At 35.9% G+C, this 19,851-nt stretch overlaps 2 protein-coding genes across 5 annotated transcripts; one reads left to right on the plus strand and one right to left on the minus strand.

Annotated features, from left to right (window-relative positions):
• Nucleotides 1-9,966: 9,966 nt before the first annotated feature.
• On the minus strand, nucleotides 9,967-12,818 carry LOC145114579 (RNA-binding protein BRN1-like). 4 transcript variants are annotated; one of them, XM_079050629.1, is made up of 8 exons: nucleotides 12,535-12,814; nucleotides 12,229-12,311; nucleotides 11,437-11,488; nucleotides 11,218-11,343; nucleotides 11,045-11,124; nucleotides 10,761-10,949; nucleotides 10,305-10,692; nucleotides 9,967-10,203 (listed from the first exon to the last, which is right to left on the minus strand). In XM_079050629.1, the coding sequence occupies exons 1-8, from the start codon at nucleotides 12,701-12,703 to the stop codon at nucleotides 10,076-10,078; spliced, it is 1,215 nt and encodes a 404-aa protein (XP_078906755.1). In that variant the 5' UTR covers nucleotides 12,704-12,814; the 3' UTR covers nucleotides 9,967-10,075. The 4 variants fall into 4 exon arrangements, with proteins under 4 accessions (XP_078906755.1, XP_078906756.1, XP_078906753.1 ...); XM_079050630.1 differs by having other exon boundaries at nucleotides 10,767-10,949; nucleotides 12,535-12,813; XM_079050627.1 differs by having other exon boundaries at nucleotides 11,218-11,488; nucleotides 12,535-12,818.
• Nucleotides 12,819-18,904: 6,086 nt separating this feature from the next.
• On the plus strand, nucleotides 18,905-19,624 carry LOC145114367 (uncharacterized). Its single transcript, XM_079050361.1, has one exon. The coding sequence runs from the start codon at nucleotides 18,905-18,907 to the stop codon at nucleotides 19,622-19,624; it is 720 nt and encodes a 239-aa protein (XP_078906487.1).
• Nucleotides 19,625-19,851: the final 227 nt, after the last annotated feature.

The following is a 19,851-nucleotide window of genomic DNA, read 5'->3' on the forward strand; positions in this document are numbered from 1 at the left end:
CTCCATGGGAGTTACAAACCCATGGGTCATGGAAATGAAGAGTCATGACACATTAGGGTTTACATGGTGTAACCCTAGATGTGTCAACACTATATAAGAAACCCATTCTCCACCAAAATAGGCTACACTAAGAAACAAGAGGGCTAGAGCCGATTTTGCAAGTGTAAGATTCTCTCAAAGTTTACTCCTTTGCATTTGGTGTTGTGTGAAGCATTTGAGGCATCACACTTGGGGTGCTAGGCTCACAAGGTTTCAAGGATCATAATCAACAACAAGGTAAGTTATTCTATCTTTTATTCAAGTTAAAAATGTTCCCCATGTATGCTAGATAGGAATATAACCTTGGAATTCAACTTTGCATGATTATTAGACAAACATAGATCCAAGGTTATTAGGGTTTCATGTACACTTAGGAAGTGTTAGAATGCTCAAAATCCATCAGTATCAATCAGAAACTTCCGGGTGTTGGATCGGGTGTGAAACTAGGGTAAGTTTCGCATCCCAGTCAGGAGGAGAGACGACCTTAGTGGCTATCGGGATGGAAGTTGTGTGGGTTGGGGGTTCAGGAAACTCCCAACAGCCGGTCGGCGCCTTCTGTATAGCAGGCTTGTGGATGGATCCAGGTTGAGGGTTGTGTTAGACCATGGTTGGTTAGTAGTGTTGCAAGGATGTGAGGGGATCATAACATTCATCATTTTGAGGTAACCTATCGTTTGAGGTGGTCATGAGCGTAAGGGGGGTCAGTCTGTGCCTTGGGCACGACGGACATGATTGTCTAGATCTTTATCGGTGCGACCTGTGGGCGAGGTTCATGTGTGTATGCAAATGCAAGTGGGACATGGTAGAGACCGTTAGGTCAAGGTTTTGGATCTTGGTTGTAGGATTGTGTGTGGTCAGTGAGTGGCGCAGAGGGATGCCTAGGCTAGGATATCCTTGTCTTTCAGACTCTTGGGAACCTGGTGGCTAGACCAGGTGCGAGACTAGTAGTCTCAACGATGGTTTGGGAACCTTTATATCCCAGTTTAGTGATGGATTGTCGTGAATCAGGAGTTTTCAGGTGAAATGCAAGTGTAGATCCTTGGATATCGGGTTATGAGTTAGGTGTCGAGTTGGTTCTTGGCGGGAACTCGCGTTGGGAATCACGGGTGTTTGTGTGCAAGGTCTTCATTTCAGTGAGATGAGAAATTAAGGAATATATATGCCAAGGGTATCAGTTGAAGGGTTTAGGGCTAAAGGATGGTTTTAGATTTGATGGGAGATCAGGATCTTGTTATTGTGATTCGGATTGGTTTTATTTGTGTGGGGGTCATGCAAGTATGGGGTTTCAGAATTTCAGTAGCAGTATGTCGCTTCAGTAGTTAAAGGAAGTAGTGTCTTGTTCAGCCCTGGAAGGTTCATCTCTCAGTTCGTCTCGCGTTTCTCATTATGTTCATGGAATTGTTATCATCAGGATGAGCCTCTCTCGAAGGAATGTCTAATCCCTTTAGTCAAGTGAAAGGTTTTCGGCATCAGCGTATCATCTGTGATTCTGTTTTCTAGTGGGAACCTCAGGAAATCAGAAATTGAGTAGTCAGTTTGGGAGATAAGTGGAATGGAATTAGCAACGGCTCAGTACGAGCGGTCTGTCAGGGACGCAGACCAATTCGAGACTTCAGATTTCAGGTTGAGTAGATGTGGCTATTCTGCATGGGATTATTTTAGGCTGGGATATTCGTTCACTTTCAGGTTTGGAGAGCCCTTCTAGGGTTGGGCTCGGTCGCCTTGGGGAAGGGTGTTGTCTACTCGGAGTTGTGGTTGTGTTGCTCAAGTTGTTGGGCGCCTGGGATAGTAAGGAATGATTTCAAGGACGAAATCTAATTTAAGTGGCGGAGAATTGTAACGCCCTGTCCCGAATCGTTTCCCATTTGGCTGTGGGTGATGTAATTTAGATGATCCGGGTGTGCGGTTTGTGTTTTGGAGCCAAGGGGTATTTTGGTAAAGTGTCCGCTCTAAGTTTTATGGAAATTGGATTTTTGTTTGGGAAATCTTAAGGCGCGTGTGAGTTGATAAAAGCGTAGAGCTTCCCGTTACCTTTTCGTAGATATAAGGATCGTCAAAATCAGATTTATAATGAAGAAGTTATGGCCTTCGGAGTATTTTAGGGTTTAAGGGTAACCCTAGTACGCGGGGAGTACATAGGGAGTACGCGTGGCATACTAATGCGAAGTGAAGTACGTAGGGCGTACACTGGTGTATGCTTAGCGTACCAGGAGGGAATGTTCGTGAGGCCGAGGCCTCGTACAATGGGCGTACGAGGAGTACGATGGGCGTACGAGGAGTGAAGGAAACCCTAAATTAAGTGTGGTGTACCCTATTTAAGGACCTTAAGTCCCTAGGGATGGCCTCTTTACCAGCCCCCAAACCTCTTAAAACCCTAAATCGACCCTTACGCCTTCTTTGTGGTGTTTTTGAGCTCTTGAGAAGATTTTGGTGGTTATTTTGCCCTTTATGAAGGACGTAAAGAAGATTGAAGGTGCTTTACTTGGTGAGGAGCTTTTAGATCCAGAATCATCACCCTTTTTGCAAGACTTTGGACGTATCAAGTTCATACCTTGGCTTGTAGATGTTTAGATCTCTTTATGGCTTGATTGGTATGTTTTTGGTCCCTTTTCGGGTTGGTTGTTGAGTTAAGACGTTTGAAGGACTTATTCTTTTAGATCTGAGTTTATTAGGAGTTCCTTAAGCATAAAGGTGCCAACTTTATGGGGTATTGGGTCTCATGCATGCATTAAGTCACATATTAAGTCCTTTTTAAGCTTAAGAGCTTCATTTAGACATGCATGGATGTAAAGTTAGCAACTTTACGTGATAAATCAGTCCAAGGAAGTCAGATCTAGGTTGTGGAGTAAAGTCTTTATGGAATAAGAGCTAAATATGGAAGTTCGTTGAATGCGAGGGTACGTTGGGCGTACAAGCAGGTACACTTAGTGTACAAGCCCTAAGGCAAGTACGATGCGCGTACGAGCTAAGTACGCCCCGCGTACTCAGCATAGTGGGCCTCCGATCTTTTGGACTTCGGTTTGGGCCATAGTTTGGGCTTTGATGTTTAGGGCCTTGTTGGGCCATCAGAATTTAAGTGTTTTAGGCTAAGAATATGTTTGAACCTTGGTTAAGGCCAATGGAAGGGATTTGGGCCCAATTTGGAAATTGGGTCATGTTTAGGCCTTGTATGATTATGTTATTTGGGCCTTTCGGATTTTAGGTTTGGGCCTAAGTTGTGGTCCAAACTAGGTAAGGGGTAAATTGGTCATTTACCCTAATTATGGTCTGATAGTTGTGGATTGGAATCCAATTGTTAATTGGATGTTATTTGATATTGATAGCTCGGGGATTTTTCGGACCAGCAGCCAGGGAGTTATTAGTATGATTCAACAGTGCGAGGTGAGTTTTCTCACTATACCATGGGTCGAAGACACCAGACCTATTACTTGTTATGTGGAATGCTAGTTGTCTCTATGATACTTGCATGGAAGACCTCAGTGGTAGTCTGTGGCATTTGTATGAAAGACCATGGGGGTAGCCCATGTCACTTGGATGTCAGGCCATAGGGGTAGCCCATGGTACGTGGATGCCAAACCATGGGGGTAGCCCATGGCAAATGTATGTATTGGTATGTGGTATTCTGGGGAACTCAATAAGCTTTGTGCTTACGAATTTCGGTTTCTGTTTCAGGTACTTCTGTGTTTCAAAGGAAGAGCTCAGGATGATTGCAGAGCACACACCACCTCGTTCCGCATTTTCTTAACTTACTCTGATATGATGTGATGATTGACACATTTGTTTTATCTGGATAGTTATGATGATGTTTCTGGAATACTGGTTTTATTAATTTAAAATGAAATTTTTGGGTCTTGTTTTTAAGACGTTACACCTTATCCTCAAAACGAAGCGCCATTTTGATGTTGTGCATCCAGTCGTTGTAGTTAGTGCCATCCAATTTCACCTTCGAGCAGATGTTCAAGAGAGAGAAGTTGTTGTTGGAGGAGGAGGAGGAAGAGGAGGAACCAGAAGCATCGTTAGGAGTAGACATCTATAAAGAGAAGAAAGATAGTTTTAGTTAGATAAGAATAATCCTCAATATACCACCTAAATGAAATATTAAGGCTAGGATCCAACAAAATAATTCACAACTTAGAAAAGGGATGTTGTAATCTAATTGTAAATTATATAAAGGTAGGTAAATGACGATTTACCAATTTCACCATCGAAAACGAAATTTATTTTAAAATGAAATTCCTAGATCTTTTGAGAATCAATGAACTTTTCGATGGCATGTTTAATCTCGATTATGCTCTTCCATTTGTGACTGGGATACCGATGATCACAAACAAGATGTGAATAACTATGCAAATCAACTTGGTACTCTCGATGTCATTTATCATCTCGTTTTAATGTTCCAGTTAGCCACACTCGCTCCATTAATCAATGATAATTTTCGAGACACCCATTGCCACTCTTTATGCGTCCCTATTACTGTGTCGGTTAACCACACACGCTCCACTAACGACTCATAAAGTGCAATGTGTAATTTCATGTGGTAGCATACAAGTTCACATTTTTTCCTAAAGTAACTAAGATAGGGAATTTTATAAAAAAAATATGTTTAGTTACTTTATCATTCATTATACTTATTAATGAGGATTAGGTTTTTCCTATCGAACCCGTTCGGCTAACGACCCTCCATCAATCAAGGAAGCGGTGGGTGAGAGTGGACACCCATTCAATCATCATTTTATAGGCAATTTCCTTATACTTTCCTTATAGATCGGCTTCGTGAATGAGACGTACTAGCGGTTCCACTGACTTGTCTTATATATAGTTTTATTAGACCTTTAATGTTACATATAAATAAGGGTGTATTTTTAAAACTTTTCAAAAAACACTAAGGTTATATTTTAAAATTTCAAAATTAATATTCTATTAATTAAATAAAAAATAAAACCAATCATGAATTCAAGATAAAGATATCAAATTACATTTTAAAAATATTCAGTTTTATATAATTAAAAACATTATTAAAGATAATTATCCTAATCAATTTATGATATATCTTAAAACCGAAATTTGTGGATCTGATAGTCCAACACGCCTTGGTAAACAATCACCACGCCGTGTTAGGACGATTTCGCAGGCCAACACGTCGTGTTGGAAGAACACCACAGTGTGTTTGCGGTACAGAATGACGATTCTGTTTGCTCTTTCTTGTTCAAGTTCAACCACTGTATCAATTCAATAGAAAACAAAACCTACGCTCTGATACCACTGATGGGTATTATGCAAAACATATAATCCTATGTGAGCATGCAACCCTAAATAATTTTGATCTACGTTTTCTCTAATTGAACATACAATATAAACAACAATGTAGAAACCCTAGAACACTAGTATATAATCAAGATACACAGATAGGGCTATTGAAATATACCTTGATTATATAGCAATAACAATGCAAATTCGTAGTGTTGTTCATGCCTTGAGAGCAAGAGTCACAATTGTCACGCCTCTAATGGTTCACACCCAACACTAGCAATGGAAGATGATTGAGAAGGAGGAGGGAGGATTCAAATTTTCGGCTGGTGCTTCTAGGGAATAGATGGCCGAAAATACTAGGGTTATGTCCCTATTTATAGTGCAGGTAGGAAACCCTAGATAAGCCCAAATCAAAGATTATCTTAAACCAGATAATTATCCACTTTCCTGATTATTCATTAAAGACTATTTTAGAAAACATAAGGCATATGAAAACCGTCCATAGCCTATGCAGGGTTCTAGATTGCCTCTTTCTCAACTATTAAACAATTGCAATTCAGTCCCTACACTTTTAATTAATTCTTTTGATCCCAAAATTAATTCCAGTTAATTTCTGATTAAATATTAATCAAATATTACTATTTCTAATTAATATATTATTCTCATAATATATTAACAAATTATTTATTTCAATTTATTAATCAAATAATAAGTCAACCTCTTTCTCCAAAATCACCATTCCCAGTTGCTAGTTTTGAGGGCAACCCAAAAATATTGTGTTACTATCAATTTAAGTATATATCAATTATAGTTATGGGCTTAGACATCTAATCCAACAGTATTAGCATCTGACAGCTCAAACTAAAGTCATTTGGCTTTGAATATTTATATATTCATTTTTGTGACTATAATTTATCATTTGTTTGAATGATAATTGATGAATTATGCCACTTATTTGTGTAAGAGTTTCCTCCAACAAACAAGTTAGATTCCAAAGTCTATGATAACCGAAACCGATCCATAAAACTTAACTACATTGAGATAAAACTCGATGGATTGGAGATAGAGGAGGTAAATTTCCTCCAACAAGCAATATGAGCTTTGTTATTTTTGAAAAAATATGAAACTCTAAAAAAACATGAGTGACTAAATGTATACAAAAGCAAAACATAGTAACTAAATGTGTACAACAACAAAACATAAGTAATTAAATGTGTACAAAAACAAAACATAAGTGACTAAATTTATGCAAAAATAAAACCTCGTTGGCCGGAAAACATACATCAACCGGTCATAATAGTATTTTGTGAACAATCCAAACAAAATCAATGGTCATATATGTATAAAGAATATTAAATGTATACAAAAACAAAATTATGTTACCAAGTCATTATTTTTTTTATTAAAAAAATATATGCTTGACTAATCTAGAAACATTCAGATAATGATTCATGATATACTATATGTGAGAGTAAATTACACGAATCGTCCCTCATGCATATGTCAAATAACACGTTCAGTCCCTATTTTCAAAAATTAACTCGGACCGTCCCTCGTTTGGTTAAAAGTTACACGTTTCATCCCTTGTTAGCTTAAATTTACACGCTTCGTCCCTTGCGAGACATGAAATGACTACAATGCCCTTTTCAATTTTATTTTTCATTTATTTTTAACATTTCTGATTAAAACAAAATAAAAAAAGAATAAAATAAAAAAAACCCACCCCGTACTATCCACATTTCTTCTCGTCTCTTTCTCCCTCTTCAACTGCTCACCCACCTCAATTTTTCACAAATTCATCTGGGATGCTTAACAGATACCACCAGATCATCCAAGAATGATCTCCTTTAACACATTTCTACAACTACTTCTATCGACATTTTTGTTTTCTTTTGCAATCACCTACGACATAAAATCCAGAGGAGATGTCGGCGTACACTGCCTGCTTCAATTTCCTCCCTGATGGTAATCTTCGTCTCAGATCATCTGGCTCCGTCATCTGGCAGTCTAATACAGTCGGTCGTGGTGTCATAGTAGGTGCACTTGACGACGATTAGGTAACTTTGTTTTCCACCACCGCCACTAAAACAACCTCCATTGAAAATCCACACACACAGAGATTTACCTTCGCCACACTCCACCCCCGCTTTCAAACTATCTAGGAAAAACCAAAAGCCTAAATCTACTCAGGATTAGGGCAAAATTAGTTTGGTTAAATCCAAACCCCAAAATCATTTTGCTCAAATCTATTGAGAAAAAACACAGCCCTCAACCAGAGTTTGAATCTAGGTTTACTGTGGATGATTATTTCGAACGTAGAAAAGAGAAATTGAATCCCCTATCGGAAATCAAAACATAGCCCCTCACATATTTCGCAAAATTAACTGATATCGGAGGGATTGAGAACAAAGGCGATGTCGACTTTAGAGTTGCAGGTTTCCGGCAACGCTGACGACTCCAACAAGGCTTGATGTGTAGATCGATGGGTTTAAGGCTGAGTTTAAAGGAGAGATCAGTGGCTTCAGGTCGGCAAGGTAATCATCACTACGGCCTCCTCGTTATCATCTTTCTCGCTGGTCTCATCTTCATGCCCACAATTTTTGTTTAACGAGAGAGCTGGGGGAACAAAAGTAATCAGGGGGCAAGGGAAGGGTTGACGTCTGAGGATGAAGTGGAGATCTTAATTTATTTTATATTTCTTTGTTTAATTTAAAGTTGATAAAAAAATAAAAGAAAATTAAAAAATAATGTATCAAGGGCAAAATAGTCTTTTTGTATCCGGAGGGATGAAGCGTACAAAGTTACATAAAACGAGGGACGGTCCGAGTTAATTTTTGAAAATAGGAACTGAACGTGTCATTTGGCACATATATGAGGGACGATTCGTGTAATTTACTATATATGTGAGTATGCATCATAAAGTGTTTTTTTTTTTTTTTTAATTCTACTTTTTCCAAGTGTTAGATCGTTGGACTGATGTTGATACGTTCGGATAATATATTTGGTATATATCTTTAATCTTTTGTAAATGGCAAGTTACGTAAAAAAGCTAACTAGGTTTTGTCATTTCTCGTTTATAGCGTCTAACTATTACATGAAAAAAGAACTAAAATTCTAAATTTTATACTTAAAAACAACGAACTTTTAGTTTCTTTTTCTACATGGATTGACGGATGATGTTCGAGAAAGTATTTGCCAAGTCACTGGTTACCCAAAATATATATTTAAGAAAAATACTCATTTTAAAATTTTGTTTTATAATTAGTTATTCTTAAATAAAAAATAATAATAATAAGATTGCAGTAGTTTATATCTTTTTCTACCATTAGTCCTTTCTTAAAACCTGTACAACTCTTTCAACCAATTGGTCAAAACCTTATTACTTATTAGACAACTAGATTGTACAGAGACCTTTTATTTACAAAACAAGAACACCTTTTTGACTTTTTGAAGCAGTCCCAATCCAAAAACATGAATCAGAATTATAAAAGAAAACCCAATTTCCATGCTTTAATCATGAAAACTTCTACACAAATACACGTCTTTTTCAGAGATTTGCAAATCGTGGTGGCTGGAAGGTGTTCCGAATGATAAAATAAAGATCAAAAACCAACCAAATGCATTATGATCAGATCAACCAAAACCACACAAACATTTCTCAAAATATCTTAATCATTGCCAAAAGAAAATTTATATTTTTGGAGCTTGTAGAAGGTTCTATGTCATTTGTTTACGTTTTATTTTAGAGATGAATTTTTTGAGCTAGTTTGGTTGACTTTTCCTCATAAGTTCACCACTTCACCAATAGGAATATTAAAAACCATATTTTACAAGAGTATAAATGGTTTTGGAAGCAAATGCAAAACCGTTCATCATTGCAAAGAAAATAATAAATGATGTAATTTCATATGAATGATGATTTTTTTGCGATGAAGAGCCAAATATAGTGGTTTGTATGCAGGACAAGACAAAACATGACCACTGTATTACTGTGTCTAACACGTTAAAAGTAGTTGTAACAAAATTCATTATTGAGATTATAAAACATAAAATTACTTATCCATAACTTTAATCAACTGATATCTGATTATCTTTTATTATGATCCTGGTTATTTCAAGTGACAATGATCACTTTGAAAACGCACATCCAAACGCCAACATTAGAACATTAAGAACTTGAGTTTACATCATTCACCAGTCAACCAAAAAAATAAAAAAGCCACAAGAGAAGACTTACTCGGTGAATTGAATGCAGGCTGCAGCCACCATCACATTAAAACTTGTTGAATTGGAGAAAATGGTCTCTGCAAATGATATCATTCATGTGTAAAAATATTAACCATATATAAACTAAAAATCAGTAAGATTATCCAGTGCAAAAGTTACCAAACAAACAATAACATAGTATCATGTTTCAGTAATATCAGGGCGTATTAGTAATGGATGGTTATTAATGAAAAAAATAAAGTATGGAAAATATCAAGTACCTGAAGACGAAAAGCATGTGGGATCATATCTTATGCTTGGATGGAAATGAAGAACAAGTGGGTAAGATTTACAAAGAATAATCAAATGCAGATGATTGTATTAAGAGCATATTTCATTTTTGAAGGAGATTGAAAGTATATTTCTGAAATAAAGAGACTAGATACAGTATATGAGTGAGTGATGATGGTGTTGAGGGAAGAATCAATAAATTGAAAGTTAATGACTATACGAGTTCCAACGTTACGTTGCACAATTACAGATTACAATGACACATAATTTAACTAAGTATTACATCAAATCATTGAGGTTTGTTTAGCTTGTTGTCTCTTTTCAGTTGAACCTTCAATTTTTTACCACCTAACTGGTACCCATTCATCACACTAATTGCAGATTGTGCAGCAGATGGCGACTCATAACTCACAAACCCTGCAATGCAATCATCACACCAATTAATTATGAGCAACCAGAAAAAAATTTTAATTTATATGTATTTTTTTTTTGGAGGGGAGGGGCGAAATCGTCCATACCGAAACATTTGCTAACACCAGTTGCTTTGTCTACAAAAACTTTAGCACTCAAGACTCTTCCAAATCCCTGAAACGCATTTGCAAGCTCTTCATCACCAAATTCTTGAGGGATGTGATAAATAAACAGATTGGCGCCAGGTGGACCTTCAACCTGATCACCAGGAGGGCTGACACTTGAAGGTGGTGGGACAGGACTAGGTGGGCCACTGCTCATAATCCCCTGACCCTGCTGAGGAGGGTAAGCCACAGGATATTGAGCTGGCGGATGATAAACGGACCCCACATACCCAGCTGGCGACACTGCATAATTTCTTGGGGTCCCACCCCCACCTCGCTGATTTTGCCCTGGTGGAAGCCTATACTGCATAACCCCATAACTTCCAGCAGCCTACATGCAAATTAACAATTAATTTTTGGCAAGATTTTAACGAGAAAACACTTGGAAAGAACCTGAACCTGAACCTGATATCCATAACCGTTATATGGTGACATGTAACCCATGGGTAGAGCTCCAAATAAAGATGGATGCTGTGTGGGGTCCGCGTTTGCCATATTAGAAGCTAGTGATTGTGCTTTTTGAGCCTTTCGAGCTAATCTTTCTTTTTCCGTGTCTGCCCATTTCACCACCAAAGGGACAGTTGAACCCTAATACAGAGAAAGAATCATAATAAAGTTACATCTAATCTAAGTCTAAATAAAGTAGTATACAGCTTTCATTTTATTAATTGAATGCACACAACCTCCATCTTGTGCTTGCCATTAAGGTCCTCTATAGCTGCAACTGCTTGTTCTTTTGTCTCGTATTTCACAAAAGCACAACCTGTCACCATGGTGAATAAAACCATAAAGAAACTATCTACATCACTACACCGTAAGTTATTATTATTAAATGGGTAATTTTGAAAGATCAAACCTTTGCTTGTTTGTTGAGATCCTCGTAAAATTTGCAAGTCTTTTAGGCTTCCATATTGAGAAAACAATGCTGAAACTTCTCCCTCGGAAACATTCTTTGGAAGCATACCAATGAAGATTTTGTGTTCTTGAACAAACAACAGATAAATTAAGTGATAATGGCGAAATGAGTTGATGTGAAACACAAAAAGAAGGAATATTGGAGTAGCATGACACACACCTAGCCTTTCCAACTCGCCATCTGCATACTTGACTTGCAATGGACAAGATGCCTGATACAAACACAGAACATTAATTATACACTCGTTAAAATATTAATGACTTCTATTCACTACATGATGCTTGTTTACCTAATCATACATGGAAGGGAAACCTAAACTAGTCTGGTAAGAAAAGCAAATAAATACAATGAAAACCATGTGGTGCAAGTACATTCATCACAAGCAAAAGAAACTGATGCTCACAATTCTGCACTTGAAAACCACATGTGATTGCCATGAAAATAGTTCAATTAATAAACAATTATCTCATAAAAATACCATTTTCATTTGGATGTTTCTATAATAACTGATGCTCTCTCTGGCTCTACATTTATCAATTAAATATTTGAATGCTTAAAGGCTGAAAGGCTAAGAGTACCCCCAAAATAAGGGAACTTGTTTTACATTATCAACTGAATTTCAAGTTAAAATAACTCTCAGACCAAAATCAATTCTGCAATTAATCTGTAACTATAACGATTGAATGAAATTGGTCATATAGCGTAGATATCAACAAAAGGAGAACTTCAGAACCAATATCGGTCATCTCAAATCGAAGGTAATTGCAAAATTTTCACCGGAATTTACAATTTATCTTCAATGTAGATACAGAGTAGAGCAGCATAGTTATTATCGAAATTTCCACAAACCAATTGAATTTTGGAATTATATTAATTCTAAGTTTGTAATCAGAGATTATAAAGAAATTGAGTTGAAGAAGGGAACTGAGGAAGATCTGGTAAGATAATCACCCCAGGGAGAGTTCTTTTATTGTGACACGCATCCACGGCCTTGTCTGCTTCCTCCCTAGATGGACATATAACGAAACAACAACCTGATAGCAAGAAGCACATAAGGGTATAAGGCAACGCATTTGTAATTGCAACAACTCAAAGCTCTAACAATACCGAAATACATCAAATTATGAAGAAAAAAAAAACAAGAATTTAATATGAAAACGCGAATCACGCATTGTGATCCGGAAGTAACATTGAGGAAATTCGAAAAATGAGGAGAAAATTGTGAAGAAAGAGTGTGTGTGTGTGTGTGTAATTAACCTCGAGAAGCTCGCGTAGCCTTGTCTTTGATGATGTTGACTTCGTCGACAAGAGCAAATTCTTCGAACATTGCAGCAAGCTGTGCCTCCGTCATATGCTTCGGAACTTGGCCAACGAACAACTTCACGCTCTCGTCGCTGTGTTTTCGCGGTTTCTGACCTTCCGCCATTAATGCCGTCTATCTCCCTCTCTTTCCGTTTCGCAGTGATCTCTCTCTCTCTCTCTCTCTAGACTTGAGTCCTCATTAGTTGGATTCCTGTTTGAGAAAAAAGAGGAAACGTTCAAGGAAACAATATTCATGTGACCCCTCTACTATACATTAATAGCACTTTTTCCCCTCAACCATATTTTCACTGTTTTGACCATACAATGCTAATGTTTTGAAATCTCATATTCCGGCTGATCAATTTTTCGGTTGTATATGTTTTCCTTTTAAGATGCTGTTCGAATTCCAAATGAATGGTAGATCTTTTTTTTATTAAAGAATTAGTAATTCCGATAAAAACAATAAATTATTGTTTTATTATTACATATAGAACTATCAATTTCGTATATTTATTGTATATTAAATTTAATTTGAACATAATTACCTTATTCATTCATAAGCGGTGTTCATTGGCCAGGTTTTCAGTTTGGATCCGATTAGACTCAAGTATAAGTTCAAATAAGAAAGAAAAGATTCGTATTAAACAATCTTTATTTAAGGAAAAAACAATATATATATATATATATATATATATATATATATATATATATATATTAATTTTGTATAAAATACTGTTAGAAGTAGCTATAAATCAACTTAGGGATTTTCTAATATGTGCCCTAAGTATTAATTATAAAAAATATTACCATAATTAAATGTGAAATGCATTAATTATGGAGATTATTAATGAATTTTATATTTATTATGGTAATATTTATTATAATTAATGTATTTAACATTTAATTATGGTAATAATTGTGATTAATTAATACTTCTTATATGTGTCCTTAGGACACATATTAGAAAATCCCATCAACTTAATACCATTAGTTTAATCATATAATTATCAAAATTTGATTCTATTATTAAAAACATTAGTTCAAAGTTTAAAAATCACACACCCATAATCCATTAGTAAATTGTTTAGAGGAAAAAGTGTAATATAAAAATTATGCAAGGGGTAAAATTGGATGGCAATACAAATAACCAACATTGTAGAAAAGCCACCGAGTTTATTATTATTTACCGAGATGCCATTGACGTTGGTCGTTTTCGTTTAACCGTAAAATTGGATGTGACAAGCTGGTGGTAACGGATACTGTAAACCTGGAACTGACGATCTGATGTCAATATCGTGAAAATGGAAATCCTCGTGACCATTTTTTTATGTGAATATTGTACATCTCATTTCATAATAGTATTTGTTTTTCCTTTTAATTTAGGTAAGATTTTTTTTTTAAATGTTAAATATATAATTATATTTTATATTAGAACCAAGGCATATATAATATTTTACCACATTAATTGCGTAGTAAAAAAGTATATATCACTTTTACTTAAATATTATATAAAAAAAGTTAAATCTTATTGCAGATATCAATAAAAGTGAAACTTTATTGATAAATAAGTATCACCTGGTGTGATTTTATTATGTAACCGGTGTGTAGTTATAATGATGTATATTTTTATATAGAATAAAATTTGATTATATATTTCGTTTAAAATCACATTTTTATATCAGGCAAAATCGGTTGCATAAACAATCATTGATCATACTAGACATGGAACATAAACCTACATACAAGTAAAAAAGGAGCAATCCACATAATAAATAAGTTATAACACAAAAAGGTTAAAACATGAGTCTCTCATTTTATTATTAAGTATTTAGATTGTTTTGTCAACTCGATTGCTTTATACTATGATTATAGCTACCTCATTATAGCTCAACTTAGTTTATGGTATCTTTTTAAACATTTATTAAATAACGTTAATTTTTTTAATCAGAAATTGACTCATTAATTTGGGAAATTAAATGATGTTACAAAGTGTCACTTAGAATGATTATAAGGACAATGCACGTTACCCTTTCATGTATTGTTGAAAAACAATTATGTTCAGTAATAAGATGTTGGAAGTTTGAATGCAAAACTCTTGATGCTATCATGTATTGTCGTGGTCCTTGTGGATTAATTGTTTCACAAGTTTATAAGATAAAAAGAGCTTTGGTACTAGCTCAAATGTATATCATAGTATAAACATGTTTTATAAACTCATTCATCGAATTGTCAATATACTTCATCGCCATGTGTTTGTTGATTTAAGACACACGTGGTGCATGTCAAAAGGTCAAGTATTTGTTGATCTCAGAAATACATGTTGCAGGTAAAATCTCCAAATATGATATCGTTTAAAAAACGTGAAGAACCATTAGAACTACCTCATCTCTTGAGTGGTGTTAGGCTGGAGGGAGTGGTGCCACAAGAACCGCACTCTCTCCTTTGACACGTAGGAGCCACATCATTTTTACCACATAAAGTGTGGTTCTTTACCACACACCCAGGGAGTGGAAACCATGGTAGAGAAAGAGAGAGGTGAGAGAAAGGAGAAAAGAGAGAAAGACACATGAATAAAGAGAGAGAGAGAGGAAGGAGGGTGCGGCAGTTTTTGGGAGAGGTGCGGCCAAACCGCACCCAAAACCGCATAGAGGGGACGGTGTTCCTCCCTATGTGGCATTGAGTGCGGCCTAAACCGCACTCCACTCCCATAAGCCTTAGATATTCGTGATAGCATTGGTTGTAATTTGACCGTTTATAGAACATATATTTTCGAATGAAAATGGTGTCTCTCATTTATATGTGTAGTGTGATGAGACCTAAGGAAAGGGACAATAATGTTGGTTTTTCGTTTGTTATAAAGAAAATATATGATAGAGTATAAACATGTTTAAACTTTGTCTAATTATTAATACGCGTAATGTTAATTTTTAAAATTCAGTTTATTAAAAATATAAAAAACCAAACTTAAGATATAGACTTTAGAGTAAAATACAGTTCTGGTCCCTATGGTTTGCCTAAATTTTTACTTTTGGTCCTAGTATTGGCTTTTTGTCATAGGCGGTCCATGTGGAAGGTTTTGGTAACACTTGTGGTCCCTGGAACCGGAACCGTACCCTTTGTTAAGCTCCGTTACTAGCACGATGAAAAGACTAAAATGCCTCAAGTTATATTTGATAAAACCTTAAGGTGGAAGAAGGTGACGATCATTTTCTTCTTCCTAACCTCATACATTCACATCTCGACACCACCATCGGCTCTAATCGTTGTCTTTGTTACCACCATTGGCATCGGTCTTTGCCTTCATTATCAACAACGATCTCCACCTCCGTTACCAACCACCTCTCCATTAAGCTCCGCCAAAGGCTTGCTGGCATCACTACCAACATGTCAACCTTCGTCACCGACATCAACACATGTAAATGTTATGACCTCTCTGATTTTAGTTAATTATGAGTTCTTTTTCCCTTCTCCAATTTTGATTCTAATTAAATGTATAGTTCCTGTTTCTGGATTGAAGTTAAATTGCATTTGGTCAATAAATGAAAATGGAATTATAGGCTTTGATATATTGAAATGGAATTACATGCATTTTAGGTTATTAATTGAATTTGATTTTGGATTATTTTAGGTCAAGGTTATAAATCGAATTGTAAGAATTGAAATCACTTATGTTTTCATTTAAGTTTTGATATTACATTTGTTTCGGAACTGAATCAAGTCATATCATTGTAAGTGACGATAAAGTTGAAGTGTCCAAAATCGAAGTGGAGTTTGTAGAATCCTACTACTTTCCATCAAACACTTCTAAAAGATATAGTTTGGGTCCACTTCGAGAGGTTATCAAATAAGAGTATATCAAGCTGATTCATTATGAAATTTTGTTGAGTGACTTGTCTCTGGGGGATATTGTGGATACAAACCACATGGATTGGTGGTTGGCGGGAAAGATTTTGCTGAAAATAAGGAGAAAATACTTTGTGTATATTTTCAACATCCAAGGAAAGAAATTTTGTTTCCATTGGAAATCTTAAGGGTTCACCAAGAATGGGACAATGATGTATGGATTTATTCCAAGAGATACTTCTCGTTGTTGTTATCATGGAAATATTGTTCTATTTGGTAATGTTTGTAACCAAGATATTTGTTATGTTTCCCTTGTGTGTTTTTGTCCTTGTTTTTATTAGAAACAATGTATGCTTTAAACATAAAAGCTATCAAGTTTGGTTACATTTGTTGTGTCCAGTTTTTTGTTTTTAATGTTCCATTGGATTGTTTGTGTGCTTTGTTGTTAATGAATTATAAGTAAGTTGGAACATGTACATTACTTGTTGTGACAGGTGTTTGTGATGGTTATGTAAATTGGGATGGTGGTTGTTGTGATGGTGGCGATATAAGGATGATGGTTGTGAGGGTTATGACGACAACAGGTTGGTGGCGGCAACAACAGTGAGGGAGTGGTGGCGGCTACATGATGGTGGTTGTGAAGGTGGTGGCAGCAGTAATGGTTGTTGTGATTGTGGTAGCTGTTTGATTTAATCCAAATGTATTAAAAAGACACATGTTTTCAGTTAAGTGCATTTTATTCATTTTTACCTGACGTTTGGATAAGTAAACGTCATGTAGGCCAATTTTTCCATATTTTTGAATAGTTTGTGGTGAGGTGGTGTGGTGGTTGTAATGGTGGTGGGTGGTATCATGGAGGTTATGGTTGTGGTTGAGGTATTGATGGTGGCCAATTGTAATTAATAGTAATGATTAGTAGTTCTAATAAGTAGATAATAAGCAATAAAAGGAGATAAACACAAGGGTGAATTAGTCATATTCTGCAAATATAACCGTTAGGATGTTTGATCTAATAATGCAAGACTACTAGTTTTACCAAAATCCTCTACAAGGACCACCCATAACAAAGACCGATACCATGACAAAAAGTAAGAACTTGGATAAACCGTACGGACCAAAAATGTATTTTACTCTAACTTTATTATATTGAGAAGACCGACCATCTACTCCGTCTCTAATACAAATAGGTGAATAGGTGAGGCGAAGAGGGGTAGAATGGTAATAGAGGGAGGGAAAGAGGAAGGCGTAAAGATAAGGACGCCAGGCTGTCCCGCCAAGCCAAGAAGACCCTCTTCAAGTGAAAGTTGTTTAACTTTGCAACTTGTATCGCCTCCAACCGCTACAAACGCCAGCGGTGCACCCATTATTATGCCCTTCCTTATTTACTTTTCATATTTTACTCTTTCAATAAACAATTATATATCTTTTTTTTAAACTTATTATTATAAATACCTCCCAAAAAAGGTTACACAACTTGATTATTAAGCCCCCAAAAGGATTATACGGGTTATATTAAATTAAGTATTTTGTAGATAACTTTTCGGCCTGCTTTTTGAAACTCATAAATAGTTAGCTTTATAAAGATTTTTCTTTTAGTTTGAAATGTTGTATATAAAATAAATAAACATTTTAATCTTGACCCATTTCAATTTAAAAAACTTTTTATTTGTACATGTTTCACTTTTAAGTTTTAAGTTAATTAGTCTAAATTGTTATCTGTTTTTTTTATCAATATCGATTCATATAAAACTAAAACAAATATATTTACATATAAATATATTAAAATTAAAATTAGTATTTCTAAACTTATAGTAAAGAAATATTGATTTTTGCAAATATAAACTTCATGACAACTATCGCTTAAAACATCAGTCATGTGTAACATGAATAACATATTAACAACCATAGCAAGTTTGTGACACAAATAATACAATTTTTTCTCACGGGACAAACTACAATAAAATAACATGAAAATATTGGTTAACCATTTATGGGTCAAGTTATGTCAACTTTCTTAATTTACGTATGTATGTCATGCACTTATGCGTAATGCGTGCATGCTCGATTTAAAGGTGATAATGTGAGTAAAGAATTCAATAGTTTGGAATTGCTTACGATATCATTAGTTCAAAACTGTTTAAATACTATTGGGTTAGTCCGTTTGTTTCTAGCCCAAGATCAGTTGAGTCCAGTTTGAATAAGGCCCAAGCCATGACTCGTTGATTTGGTAACCCGGTTTACCTGGTCATCCCTTTCTTTTCGTGAAGTTAGAGAACGTTAGTCAATTCTGTTTAGCTCTTAGTTTTTCTCGTTTATTTTTCCCGTTGTTAATTTGTACTGGCTATAAAAAGGTCTCTTCACTCTCAATAATAGTTATCAGAAATTGTGAGTCAATTCATACTTGTTATCACTTGTTTAACAAGTGGTATCAGAGCATAATTCCATTCACCAGAGGTTCTGAGAGGAGCAAGAAATCGGTGTTATGGGGGAGGAAACAGGACAGTTTCATGGCCCTAGTATACCCAAATTTGACGGAGACTACGACCATTGGAGTATGGTGATGGAGAATCTTCTCCGATCAAAAGAGTATTGGCGAGTGGTGGATGAAGGGTATCACACAATCAAACCAGGAGAGGCAGCAACAGCGACGCAACAAAAAAATTATGAAGAACATAAGCTCAAGGATCTGAAAGCTTGCAACTATCTATTCCAATCGATAGACAAATCGATTCTAAAGACGATCAAGCAGAAGGAGACGACGAAGCAGATTTGGGACGCGATGAAATTGAAATACAGAGGAAACGCCAGAGTGAAGCGGGCTCAACTACAGCGGCTTCAGAGGGATTTCGAGACGCTAGAGATGAAATCTGGAGAAACAGTCACCAATTATCTTGGACGGGTCATGGTGATTGCAAATGATATGCGGAATGCGGGGGAAGACATGAGTGAAGTGAAAATCATAGAGAAGGTGCTAAAAACCATGATAGAAGAATTCAATTTTGTGGTATGTACAATCGAAGAGTCAAAGGACATCGACAACATGACAGTATATGAACTCCAGAATTCCCTGCTGATTCACGAACAAAAAATTAGAAGAAAAGTGAACGACGAGCACGTGATGAAGGTGGAACACAACCACAACTCTGGACGAGGAAGGGGTCGAGGCAGAGGAAACACTGCCAGGGGAAGAGGGCGTGGATGAGGAAGATCACAAAGCGAAACCAAGGTTCAATTCGATAAGTCTCAAATTGAATGCTACATATGTCATCAGTTTGGACATTTTCAATATGAATGTCCTAATGATGCTCGGCAAGTAAACTATGTCGAATATGAAGATAATGAAGAACTATTATTGATGGCGGCGGTTGACATTGAAGCATATGATAAAGAAACTCAGATGCTGATGACTATAGTAAAAGAAGATAAACC

Source organism: Lactuca virosa, chromosome 5 (assembly GCF_052849685.1).
Source record: "Lactuca virosa cultivar CGN04683 chromosome 5, Lactuca_virosa_CGN04683_v6, whole genome shotgun sequence".
NCBI lineage: Eukaryota > Viridiplantae > Streptophyta > Magnoliopsida > Asterales > Asteraceae > Lactuca > Lactuca virosa.